The sequence below is a fragment of the Mus caroli genome, chromosome 17, assembly GCF_900094665.2.
Source record: "Mus caroli chromosome 17, CAROLI_EIJ_v1.1, whole genome shotgun sequence".
Lineage (NCBI taxonomy): Eukaryota > Metazoa > Chordata > Mammalia > Rodentia > Muridae > Mus > Mus caroli.
In genome coordinates, this window is record NC_034586.1 from 10,494,024 (window position 1) to 10,507,917 (window position 13,894).

At 38.4% G+C, this 13,894-nt stretch overlaps 1 protein-coding gene across 2 annotated transcripts in view; it reads right to left on the reverse strand.

The window, feature by feature from the left end:
- Wdr27 (WD repeat domain 27) overlaps positions 1-13,894 on the reverse strand; it is a 130,144-nt gene that overhangs the window by 14,329 nt on the left and 101,921 nt on the right. The window contains exon 25 of one of the 2 annotated variants that reach the window (XM_021186482.2): positions 4,229-4,293. In XM_021186482.2, coding sequence (XP_021042141.1) covers positions 4,243-4,293 — 51 coding nt within the window. In that variant the 3' untranslated portion in view covers positions 4,229-4,242. Of the gene's footprint in view, positions 1-4,051; positions 4,294-13,894 lie in introns of those variants that run through there. The other variant, XM_021186481.2, reaches the window with a different exon arrangement.

A 13,894-nucleotide genomic window follows, 5' to 3' on the forward strand; every position in this document is an offset into this window, starting at 1 on the left:
ATCCCCTGGGAAGTGTGTACAAGTCACTCAGAGCTGCCTGGACGGCATTCTTTGCAGGGCGTGTGGGGTATCCCCCTGGGAAGTGGACCGGTTTCTTAAATTCATCTTGATAGTTGTGTGGTCTCCCGGGCCAGCTGGCAGGACATATACAGTGGAAAAACAACACAGAGACCTTGTCTTTAGCAAGGTGTAAGGCAACCCCTGACTGACAGTCAAGGTTCTCATATGATGTCCACACTCACTGTGCTACTAACACACTCAGGGATGATCACACACATGAATACACACACACACACACACACACACACACTTGTACAAACATAAATTGTGGCAAACTTGTTTTGATTACATAAGATACTACAATATAAATAAATACTACAATATAAAACAAAAATACTCACCATTTTGTCCTCAGATATAAATATTGCTTTAAATACCTTCAAAAACAATAGTGTGATATAAAATTCCACTAGAAACAGACATGTGGCTGATTAAAATCCAAAAGAGCAAGAGAAGGAAGACAAATGGGAACATATCAAGGAAACGCTACTTCAGAGCAGCTGATCCAAGACATAGCAGCACTAAATAAAGGTTCTGCTACTGTATGCCATAGGAAAATTTCAAAATAGCATTAATTCAAATACTGATTATTTTATATTCACACTAAAAACTTTTCTGAATAGGAAATCACAGTTACCTGCAAGATACTTCAGTGAGAAGAAGCAAGGGTAGCCCTAGGCATGGTTGGACGGTAACGAACAAGGTAATTCTCGTGTTCAGGTAATATACAGACAGCACCATTCAGACTGAATCAATGGTAATTATAACATGAAAAATCAGGAGGAGTTTTCAAAAAGAGAAATGCTATTATTATAAACATTTTCAGGCAGGCATTAAAGAGTCAGAGCCCCCATGTCACTGTGGTGCGATGTAATGTGTGCTTACAGCTAAGGTTAGGTGTTTACAAGCTGGCACGTGGCAACGTAGGGACTGTGCTCATAAAATCTGAACCAATCCGCAGAAATAGCTTAGGTGGCAGACCGAGAGCTCCAGAGAGGGTGACACAAGACTAAAACTAGGGCTGGTCCTCAGGAAGACAAACAGGAACAGCTCAGAGACGAGGCTAGGGAGGCTCTGAGGTGCAGTTATCACTGGATGAAGGAGCTGGCTAGAGGCGACAGGTGATGGGCACAGCTTAGAGTGCTCATTTGAAATGTCACAAGAATCCAGCACTGGGACTCTGATGTGTGGCAAGAGAAATGGGATGAACATCAATTTTGACCTCACAGGTGCAGTGTCCTTGAAGGCATCCCTGGGCGCCTGCTACAAACAGTACCACTTATTTTTATCTGCAGCCACTGGAGAACGACCAGTGTAAGCTTGGGCCAACCCTAACCTAGCAGTTCAGCCAGACTCAAAGCTTACAGGGGAGATTGCAGGGAAGCCAGAACATAACAGGACTGCCGCACAACCGGTCCATGGTAGAGTTTATCTAGGGTAGATGAGGGGATGGGGCCATTCTTTAGTGGCTATCAGAAAAGCTCTGCATGACTTCCTTCAAACATCTTCTTTTCCTATTTTCTTATCAATTCACAACCCATATATCATCCCTTCTAGAAAAGCCACTTATTTCCTGTTTCCAGTCATACTTGTTGCTTAACACAAAGGATAATATATTCAAAGGTTCTGGACATACTCCAGGGAGTTTCCGAGAAAGCTCACATTTGCATTTGTTGAGACAAAAGAGGAAGCCTGCAAAAAGTAGTCTTTTCTGAAATGCAACCCAGTAAGTGGCCAGTCAGAAACTGTGGAAACAATGGTCTCTCAGTCACACAGGGTCAGCACCAAAGGTGTTCACCCTGGGGTCTAATCGCCTGGCTGTCTTACTTGGAGTTACTACTGCTGTGATCACACACCATGACCAAAAGCACTTTGGAGAGAAAGGGGTTGATTTTGTTCACAGTTCATTATCACAAGCAGGGAGGGCACAAACCTACTCGGAACAGGAACCTGGAGACAGGAGCTGATGCAGAAGCCACAGAGGGGTGCTGCTCACTGGCTTGCTCATCATGGCTTTGCTCGGCCTGCATTCTTATAGAACCCAGGACCACCAGCTCAAGGGTGGGCACCACCTGCAATGGGCTGGGTCCTTCCCTATCAGTCACTAATTAAGAAAATGTCTTATGGTTGGACATTATGAAGGTATTTTCTTAATTGAGGTTTCCTCCTTTTGTATAATTCTAGCTTGTGTCAAGTAACCAATGAGTTAGCCCTGTCTCCGAACGGTTCCCCCATTTCTCCCAATAGTGCATCCATCTGGGAACAAGTATTAAAAACACTATCTTACAGAGATACTTCAGATTCAAACCTTAAAAATACTAACATAAAACTTACGATATTTGAACAAAATAGGGTAAGAACTAGGTAGCCATTACCTACTTCAAAGTTGAAATGGTATTTAAGTATTTGGAGTTGGCACTAACACAGTGACTGACATGGTGTCTGAGTGTTTATGGGGACACCGACACAGTGATTGACAAGGTGTCTGAGTGTGAGGGCACTGTCACAGTTATTGACAAGGTGTCTGTGTGTTTGTGGGGGCACTGACATAGTAGTATAAATGTGCATTTTACTTTCCCTTAACACCTTTCATCTAGCACTTACACTCATCAGCGTCTCTTCTTTGGTCCTATTAGAGAAAATCAGAGCAGTGGTCCTTAACAGCAGTCTCAAGGGGTGAAACTAGTCATCACAGGATGGGGGTGGGGGTGGGGCAGAACCTTAGGCACAATAATCACTGGGAGAGGTGGAGTCCCAGTTCTGCTGTGCTGGCTTCTATGGCTCAACTTGAAACTCCTTTTATAAACAGCTGGGAGAAAGAATGAGGCCTCACACCCCAAGGGGCTAGGAGCCCAAATGGCTACCATAAATTGTCACCTACTCATCTGAGAGAATTTTCTACCAAAAGGAAAAAAAAAAACTCTAAAGTAAATGGATCGATAGTTCTCACCCTCTCTGGTGCTGGAAGCTCCCATGAGCTCTGAGAATAGGGCATCGGAAAGCTAACCCCACAGCAAAGTCAGGAATAAGGAGGGAACTTATGCAGAAGAAGTAAACCAAAGTAAGTTGACTCTAGAGTATGAATATACTTTGGTTGGTAATACAAAGGAATAAAAACAAAAGAGAAAAGAACAGAGGGAGTGAAGGCAGAGTTTTAGGACCATTCCTTTTTTTGAAGAACACATTCAAACGAGGCGTTTCTACAGGTCAAATTGTGGTCAGGCAAATAGTTCAATTTCCAAGTAGCTTAGTTTCACCACAATACTGAAAATGGGCTTCTGGAGGGCCTGTCACTTGTGGCCTATGTGCTCGCCAAGACCCACAAATGTCTGCACCTGTATGTACACTTTATCTTTTCTCCATTTAACCACCTGTCACACAGGGAAGGCCAGCCCCCTCCCAGAGCAGGCTTGGAATGCTGAGTAGTTTCTTTAAACTGGGTGAAAAAGAATGAGGCCCACATCTGCAAAGAAAGCCTTTCAAGGGAATAGGAAAAATGAACAAAATTTGCTTATTCCAGAAGGTTTGAGCCAAATCCCTCTGTGGCCAGGCTTGGGACCTCAACCACATTCTTGCTTTGATGTCTTCAAACACATGGATGTGCCAATGTTGAGCAAATCCATGACATATTCCCCAGAATATGAATCACTTTATCTTTCAAATACCAAAAGGAATAATAAGTACCATCTAATTGGAGACTGAGAAGACTAGACTGAGTATGGCTCAGCCATCTTCTACCCCTGAGTTGTGCTCATCCTGAAGAGACCAATGTGGGACATCCGGGTGAACACCATAGGGCCATGGCATCCTTGCCACCCTGAACCTTCAAGTGCAACTGCCACTGTGGCAGTCAGGAAGCAAAAGACTACAGAGTGCAGAATAAGATGAGCTAGCTACTATAGTGCTCAGTGCTACTTCATGCCCCACCCTTTCTTCCCTTTCCATCTCTACCCTCACCCTAAGGTACAGTCATGAAAGAGGCACTGGCTCATCTTTATTGAAGAGTATCATTTCCATTGTTCCTGAGGGTTTGCTTGAGAGGAAGGACTCTCAGATGAGGGTCAGTCCTACAGAAGAGGAGAGCAGCAAGGGCCTCCTATGGAAACTGCCCATCCACTTCAATAGCTAAGCCATGGATTCTTTCTCTCCTTTCTTCTCATATTCTTACCAGCACAATGGCCATCACTCAGCCACAAATAGCTGAAGTTTCCCGTCTAAGGTGGCTGTGACAAGCTGGAATAAAAAGTAGAGCACTGTATTAATTATCCTTCATTTATTGAGTAACCAATGAGAAAAGCTACGAAGTTTACACAATATTTGTAATGTTCAGGTCAAAGAGCAAAATCTATTAAATCAGTAAAGTCTGCTGCAATTGTGATTCCTGCACTCCCATCAGTCCAGCACACACAGGGTAATACCTGCACTACAATAGTCCAACATATGTTCTACTGATGCTTTAGTAGCTGAGATACTTAGACCTTAGAAGCATTCTGAGGTTAAGGGTAGCCAGGGAGAAGGGCAAAATGCACCTGCATGTCTTAGGACAGGAAAGAAGAGAATCAGAGAGAATATTTAAAGAAAGACTTAATTATATATATATATATAAATGTCATGAAAATAAACATCTGTGTTCAATGAGCTCCCAAGATAAACTAAAGGAGCTCCCTCCCCATCCATGATGTAGGTAATATCTCAGAGCCAAACCATGCTGAACCATAGAGACAGCAGGAAAAAAGGTAGCTAATCACCAAACTATGGTGGTTGACAGACTAAAAGAAAAGGTGACTGTCAACCAAGCATCCTGTGTACAGTGAATACACTTGAGTCATGATTGACACTGCCCCAGGTAAGCAAAGACCAAGGAAGTTCATTACACTAGACCCAAGTGTCCAAGTAAGAAAGGTTGGACGGTGCCCTACAAGTAAAGTGAAAGGACTTTAAACATGAACTCAAAGCTACATGAGGATAAAGCTCTCAATAAAGGCAGAGATATGAGTAACTATTTAGATTAACCTTACTGTATTAGAACTCTGTAACTTACTATGTGTATGGGTATTTTTGCCTACATATTTGTCTATGCTCCATGTGCATCCAGTGCCATGGAAGCCAGGAGAGGGTGTCAGATTGCCTGGACTGGATGGTTGTGAGTCATTATGTAGATGCTGGGAATTGATGCAGGTCCTCTGAAAGAGTAATCGGAATTCTTAACCACTGAGCCATTTCTTCAGGCCCTCAGTAACTATTTTTAATGGACAAATACATTAGTAAATGATTATTAATGTCAAAAATTAATATTGTAACTTAGATTTATAACTACATTTTCATACATTTATTTAAGAAGCAAATACATTTTAAAGTTATTATTTTGGCTTATATTTTGATTAGCACATTATATAGTGATTGTAATCTTTAATTTTAATAACTGAAAGAAGGCCAGAAAGATGTCTCAGCTTTAGAGGCACTTTCTGCCCAAGCTTGGCAACCTGAGTTTGCACCCCTATTAAAAAATGGGGTACAGAGCTAAACAAAAAATTCTCAACTGAGGAATAACAAATGTCTGAGAAGCACCTAAAGAAATGTTCAACATCCTTTGTCATCAAGGAAATGCAAATCAAAACCACCCTGAGATTCCCATTCATTCTTATGTCTAGTTTACTCTCACCCTTCTGTGTATCTCTGTCCTTTCTTAATTAGAGCCTCTTATTCCCATGTCACTGATCAGGTCATTTTTCCTTCTAGTCTGTTCTCTATTGCTCCTCCTCTACCACATCCCCAGAAATGACCCCTTTTAACTTTGTTGGTTTCTGCAGTTACTCCAGGGTATGTACTCATATCTGAAGATTTGGGGCTAAGAGTCACAGATGAGAGAAAATGTGTGACGTTTGTATTTCAGGGTCTGGATCATCTCACTCAATATGATGTTTTAGTTCCATCTTGTTACCTGAAAAGCTAGCTACTTCATTTTCTTTACAGCTGACTAGTATTCAATAATTTATATGTACTACATTATCACTATTAACCAGTTAAAGAGCACTTAGGCTGTTTCTATTGTTTAGCTATTGAGAATTGGGCAGCAATGAACATGGCTGAGCGAGTATCAGCTAAGTGGGCATATGCCAAGAAATGAACTATTTGAGTTATATGATAGATTTTTAACGTTTGAAAATTATTTTACCACATGCTGTTTAGAATTTCTTATCTGCTGTTTTGTTGTTCTTTTCCATTCTGACTTGAGTAAGACAAGATCTCAAAATTGTTTTATGTATGTATTTCTAGTTATGATTAATGTCCTTTGAGATATGTCTTGGGATTGTTTCTTAAGAATTCTGTTCCAGTCCAAGACCCATGTCTTGAATGGGTCATTACTTGTTGTTTCTCACTGAGTTCTTTAAATACTATGGATATTACTCCTCTGCCAGTCCATAGCTGGTAAAGCTTCAATTCCACACTGTGGGCTTCCTCTTCATCTAGTTCAGTGCTGTAGCTCTGCAGAGCTTTTCAGGTTTACAATGTTCCATTTGGAAGCTACTAGTTTTCATCCTTGGGAAAGTGAATTCTTATTTTCCTACATCAATTCCTTGTAGGGCTCTGCCCATGTTTTCTTCCAGCAGTTTAGTGTTTCAGGTTTCATGCTTAGTCTCTAATCCATTTGAGGTTAGTTTTGTTACGATGATAGATAGGAGATAATTTTATTCTTCTGCATGTGGACATACAGTTTTCCCAGCACCATTTGTTGAAGATGCTCTTTTCTCCAGTTTATGGGTTTGGGGTGACATCCTTGTTAAATATAAAATAAATGATATTACATGGACTCATGTTTGGGTTTTTAGTTTTTATTACTATTGTCTGGTGTGTACATACCTGTTTTGTGCCAATACCATTTGTTTTATTAATGTGGCTTTATAATATATCTAAAGAACTGGAATTGTACTCATTCCTGCATATTTTTTTGTTTAGGATACTTTTGGTTATATTGGGGTCTTTTGTGGTTCCATATGAATTTTAGATTACTGTTTTCTAATTTTGTAAATGAAATGGTGATTTTGATTGGGATTGCATTGAATCTATAAATAGCTTTTAGTAAAATGACCATTTTCACAATGTAATTCTAACAATTCATGAGCATGAGATACTTTTTTCATTTCTTAGTGTTTTTCTTTATCTTTTTCTTCAGAGGTTTTCATTGTGGAGGTTATTCATTTCTTTGGTTAACTTCATTCCTAAAACATTTTCTTTTCTTTGAGGCTATTGTGAATAAAATTGTATCCATAATATCTTTCTCTGTACATGTGTTGTTGGTGTATTAAAAGGCCAACTATTTGTACAAGTTGGTTCTATATCTTGCCACATTGCTGAATTTGCTTATTGTTTGTAGAAATTTTCTGGTAGAAACTTTAGAATCCCTAATGTAAAGTGTCATGTCATCAGCAAACAGGGATAGTTTGACTTCTTTCTCTATTTGTATCCTTTTATTATGTTGAGCTATGTTCCCTCTACCCCTACTCTATCCTGAACTTTTATCATAAAGGCATGTTGGATTTTGTCAAAGGCCTTTTCTGTGTCTATTGAGATGATCATGTGATTTTTATCCTTAAGCCCTTTTATGTGATACATTAACATTTATTGACTTACTTATATCGAATCACTGTGGCATTCAAATATATAGCCAACTTGTTCATAGTGTATAATCTTTTTGATGTACATCTATATAGTATCCATATATATTCCTAAGAATTTCAATATATATTCTTGAGAATTTCTTCATAAATGTTCATCAGGAATATTGTTCTGTAGTTTCCTTTTTTGTTGCTATGTCTTTACCTCGTTGGGATATTAGAGTGATACTAGCTTTGTAGAAGGAGTTAGGAAGTACTCCTTATGTTTCTGTCTTTTAAAAAATTTTAAGAATGGTTGCTGTAATCTTTGAATGTCTGGTAGAATTCTGCTGTAAATCCTCTGGACCTAGCCCCACCCCTTTTTTTAAATCTGTAAAGCTTTTTATTATTATTTCAATTGCATTTTTTATGTGTCAGTTTTGGTTTTTTAATTTATTCTTGGTTTAATTTTGGTGGTTTTGTTCAATCTAGAAATCCATCCATTATGTATGTTTGTCTTCCAGGTTAATAGAATACATGTTTTTAACATATCACCTTCTAATATTCTGAATTCCTTTAGTGTCTGTTGTAAAGTTTCCTTGTCTATTTCTGAGTCTGCTAATTGGGTTTTGTTTCTTTTGGACAGTTGGACAAAGAGACTGCCAATCTTGTCTATCTTCTCAAAGAGCTAGCTATCTTCAGACTTAGTTTTTTGTGTTTTCTTTGTTTCTATTTCATTGATGTCAGCTCTGATTTTTACTATTTCTTGCCATTTACTGGGTTTGGACCTGGTCTGTTCTTATTTTTCCAACTTTTAAAATTGCATCATTAAGTCACTTCTGTGTGGACTGACTTAGAGTTAAACACTTCCCTCAGAGGACTACTTTCTATGTGTCCCACAAGTTTTGTTGTGCTACGTTTTTTGTTTTCATTTAGTTCCAGAACTTTTTTTATTTCTTTCTTGATTTCCTCTCTGACACGTTACTCATTGAGTAATGAGTTGATTGATCTCCATGAGTTTTGTAATTACTAGAGATTTGGTTGCTGTCAATTTTATGTTTTATTGTATTGTGATCAGATAGTATAACAAGGAGTTATTTCAAACTTTTTGAATTTTTAAAGATTTGGGTTTTATCCCAGTATGTGGTCTATTTTAAAAGTTTCCATGTGGTGATGAGTATAAAGTGTATTCTTTGTTGTTTGGCTGGGATATTCTGTAGATAACTATCAAGTCCCTTTGATTTATGATATCAATTAATTCTAATATTTCTGTTTATTTTTGTCTAGAAGGCCTGTATATTGAAGGATGTGAGACAACAAAATAGCATAATATTGTTAATCTGTGTATTTAATTCCAGTAGTAGATTTTTTTTCTAAGAAATTGGGTGCCCAGAGTTCAGTGCAAGTATGTTTGGAATAGTAATATCTTCTTAGCTAACTGTTCCCTTAACTAGACTGAAGTATCCCTCCTTATGTCTTCTGTTTAGTTTTGGTTTGAAGTTTATTTTGTCAGATATTGGAACAGTGACACCTACTTACTTTTGATCCCATGTGACTAGAGTATTTTTGTCCATCCTTTTACTATATAACAGTACCTATCTTGAAAAATACAGACATGTTTCTTATAGACAGCAGATAGATGTATTCTATTTAGTCTGTCTGTATCTTTTGAAGAATTGCAGCCATTGATACTTCAAAGTTATTATTGAAATGTGTGAGTTAATTGTAGCCATTATGTTTAGCTTTGGTATTATTGTTTGTATTCTCAGTGGAACTTTTGTGTTTAAATAATTATGGCATCATATTTCTCTCCATGGTCTCTCTGCTGAACTCATTCCTCTCTTCAGTCTGAAGTAATGCTTCCTGTATTTTTCTTAGTGTGTTGGATATACATTTTTAGGCTGTTTATGTCATAAATTTATCTTTCCCCATCAATCGTGGCAGATAGTTTTGCTAGATATACTATTTTAAGTTGGCTGTAATAGATGTTCAGGCCTTGAAATACATTGCTCCACAGTCATTCTGTCATTCAAAGTTTCCATTGGGAAATCAGCCATTATTCTGATGCATTTTCCTTTATATGCAATGGGGTTTTTTTTCTTCTGACTGTCAAAACACTTTGTTATGTATACTTAGTAATTTAGCTATGGTACGCTGTGGGATTTTCTTTTCTGGTTTTGTCTGTTTAGTGTTCTGTGTGCTTATTGAATCTGTATGGATTCCTTATTTGGGAGTTTTCTTCTATGATCTTGTTGAAGATCTGGTTTATGTCCTTGGTTTTGGTTTCTTCTTCTTCCTCTGTGCCTATATTTTGAGGTTTGGATTTTTTTTTCACAATGTCCCACATTTATCCTGTATGTACCTTCCCTATATTTTTGAAAATTCTTCATATTCCTTGTTTACTGAATGCCAGAACAGGGTCCAGGAATGAAATCATGTAAGACAAATTCTAAGTGCTTGTGAGAACTCCAAGCAAACAAGACAAGAATCTTGTGAGCTGTTTCTTTAAAACATAAAGTTGTCCTTAGAATATTTTTCCATGCTCCTCCCAGATATAGCAGATAAGCATGAGTTACTTCAGAGTACTCATTTTTGTTGGCTATTGCATGGGACTTTAGCATGCCTCATTTATCAGCTCCATTCTCCCAGGTCCCACTTCCTCTAGAGTGGTGACAACTGAGGATCATGACTGGACCCAATAGAAGACTGATGTAAAAAATATATTTAAAAAGGTATTATTGCCAGGCTAAGCACACATAGTCCTGAAATAATGCACTGATACTGACAGAACAGAGTTTGGCCTCATGTCCACACTGTTCTGGAGGAAGAAATTAATTCTAATTTTAAAGGCCATAAAATATATCTGATTTCATTTTGGAATAAAGCTTCACTTATTTTCAAACTTCAAAATGTTATACTCATTCATTTGTGTCACATTTGAACCTCATCTTTAGCAGATTTTATCAGAGAAAACTATATTAAACTGCACAGAGTCTGGGTTTTAAAAAACAGAAACTGTTGGGCCAGTTACCTGAGCAGACCTTGAGCACAAACTCTACAGCCAGTCCCACAACACCCAGAGGAAGATCCACTCCTAGGCACTCTAACGTGCCCAGGATCATAGGATCAGAGGTGAGTAGGACACAACATCTGCCCCAACACCGGAAGTAACTGAAACCAACAGGATCTAGGCACCCAGGAACTGCACCCAACCAGTGGCACGGGTTCCTTCTGGTCTGGGCCAGTACCTTGAGCAGACTTTGGGCACAAACTCTGCTGCCAGTCCCACAACACCCAAATGAAGCTCCACTCCCAAGCACTCTAATATGCCCAAGACCACAGGATCACAGGATCACAGGATTCCAAGAGCTTGGTCACACAAGGATCTCAGGGTCCCAGAGGCAGCTTGACTCCTAGGAGCTCTGACATACCCAGGATCTCAGGATCCCAGAANCCCAGAATCCCAGGATCACAGAGACAGCTGAACTCTGAGGAGTTCTGACACAACCAGGATCACAGGAAGGACAGGCTCCAGTCAGATACAGTTAGGGCAGGTAGCACTAGAGATAATCAGACGGCAGGAGGCAAACATAAGAACAGAAGCAACAGAAACCAAGGTTACTTGGCATCATCAGAACTCAATTCCCCCACCTTAGTAAGTCCAGGATACACTAACACACGGGAAAAGCAAGATTCAGATCTAAAAATCACTTCTCATGATGATGATAGAGGACTTTAAGAAGGACATAAATAACTCCCTTAAAGAAATACAAGAGAACACAGGTAAACAGCTAGAAGTCCTTAAAGAGGAAACACAAAAATCCCTTAAAGAATTACAGGAAAACACAATCAAACAGGCAAAGGAAATGAACAAAACCATCCAGGATCTAAAAATGGAAATAGAAACAATAAAGAAATCACAAAGGGAGACAACCCTGGAGATAGAAAACCTAGGAAAGAGATCAGGAGTCATAGATGCAAGCATCACTAACAAAATACAAGACATAGAAGAATCTCAGATGCAGAAGATACCATAGAAAACATTAACACAACAGTCAAAGAAAATGCAAAAAGCAAAAAGCTCCTAACCCAAAACATCCAGGAAATTCAGGACACAATGAGAAGACCAAACCTAAGGATAATAGGTATAGAAGAGAGTGAATATTCCTAACTTAAAGGGTCAGTCAATATCTTCAACAAAATTATAGATGAAAACTTCCCCTAACCTAAAGAAAGAAATGTCCATGAACATACAAGAAGCCTACAGAAGTCCAAGTAGGCTGGACCAGAAAAGAAATTCCTCTCCTCACATAATAATCAAAACACCAAATGCACTAAACAAAGATAGAATATTAAAAGCAGTAAGGGAAACAAGTCAAGTAACATATAAAGCAGACCTATCAGAATTACACCAGACTTCTCACCAGAGACTATGAAATCTAGAAGATCCTGGGCAAATGTCATACAGACCCAAAGAGAACACAAATGCCAGCCCAGGCTACTATACCCTTCAAAACTCTCAATTACCATAGAGGGAGAAACCATGATCTTCCATGACAAAACCAAATTTACACAGTATCTTTCCATAAGTCCAGCCCTACAAAGGATAATAGATGGAAAATACCAACACAAGGAGGGAAACTACACTCTAGAAAAAGCAAGAAAGTAATCTTTCAACAAACCCAAAAGAAGATAGCCATACAAACATAATTCCACCTCTAACAACAAAAAGAACAGGAAGTAACAATCACTTTTCCTTAATATCTCTTAACATCAATAGACTCAATTCCTGAATAAAAAGATATAGACTAACAGACTGGATATGTAAACAGTATCCAGAATTCTGCACCTCAGTGACAAAGACAGACACTACCTCAGAGTAAAAGGTTGGAAAACAATTTTCCAAGCAAATGGTTCCAAGACACAAGCTGCAGAAGCCATTCTAATATCGAATAAAATCAACTTTCAAGCAAAAGTAATCAAAAAAGATAACGAAGGACACTTCATACTGGTCAAAGGAAATATCTTCTAAGATGAACTCTCAATTCTGAACAACTATGCTACAAATGCAAGGGCAGCCACATTCATCAAAGAAACTTTACTAAAGCTCAAAGCACACATCGCACCCCACACAATAATAGTGGGAGACATCAACACCCTACTCTCAGCAATGGACAGATCATGGAAAAACAAACTAAACAGAGACACAGTGAAGCTAACAGAAGTTATGAACCAAATGGATCTAACAGATATTTATAGAACATTTCATCCTAAAGCAAAAGAATATACCTTCTTCTTAGAACCTCAGGGTACCTTCTCCAAAACTGTCCATATAATTGGTCACAAAATAGGCCTCAACAGATACAAGAAGATTAAAATAATCCCATGCATCCTATCATATCACCATGGACTAAGGCTGGTCTTCAATAACAACAAAAACAATGAAAAACACACATACGCATGGAAGCTGAGCAATGTTCTACTCAATGATAACTTGATCAAGGAAAAAATAGAGAAAGAAATTAAAGACTTTCTAGAATTTAATGGAAATGAGGCTACATCATACCAAAACTTATGGGGCACAATGAAAGCCATCCTAAAAGAAAAAAACTCATCGCTCTAAGTGCCTCCAAAAAGAAACTGAAGAGAACTTACACTAGCAGCTTGACAGCACACCTGAAAGCTCTAGAATAAAAAGAAGCAAATACACCCAAGAGGAGTAGACAACAGGAAATAATCAAACTCAGGGTTGAAATCAACCAAATAGAATAAAAAAGAGTATATAAAGAGTCAACCAAACCAGGAGCTGGTTCTTTGAGAAAATCAACAAGATAGTAAACCCTTAGCCAGATTAACCAGAGGGCACAGAGACAGTATCCAAATTAACAAAACCCAAAATGAAAAGGGAGACATAACAATGAAATATATCTTAAAATAATTATTTTCTTTGGTGAGTATTAACAGTTGAAAATATTAAAATCATGTTCTACAAACATCATGGATATGTTATTGATAATTTTTCTCACTGTGCTTGAAATTAGCATTTTCTTTATTTTTTAATATTTTTTTATTACGTATTTTCCTCAATTACATTTCCAATGCTATCCCAAAAGTCCCCCATACCCTCCCCCCCACTCCCCTATCCACCCATTCCCACTTTTTGGCCCTGGCGTTCCCCTGTACTGGGGCATATAAAGTTTGCATGTCCAATGGGCCTCTCTTTCCACTGATGGCCGACT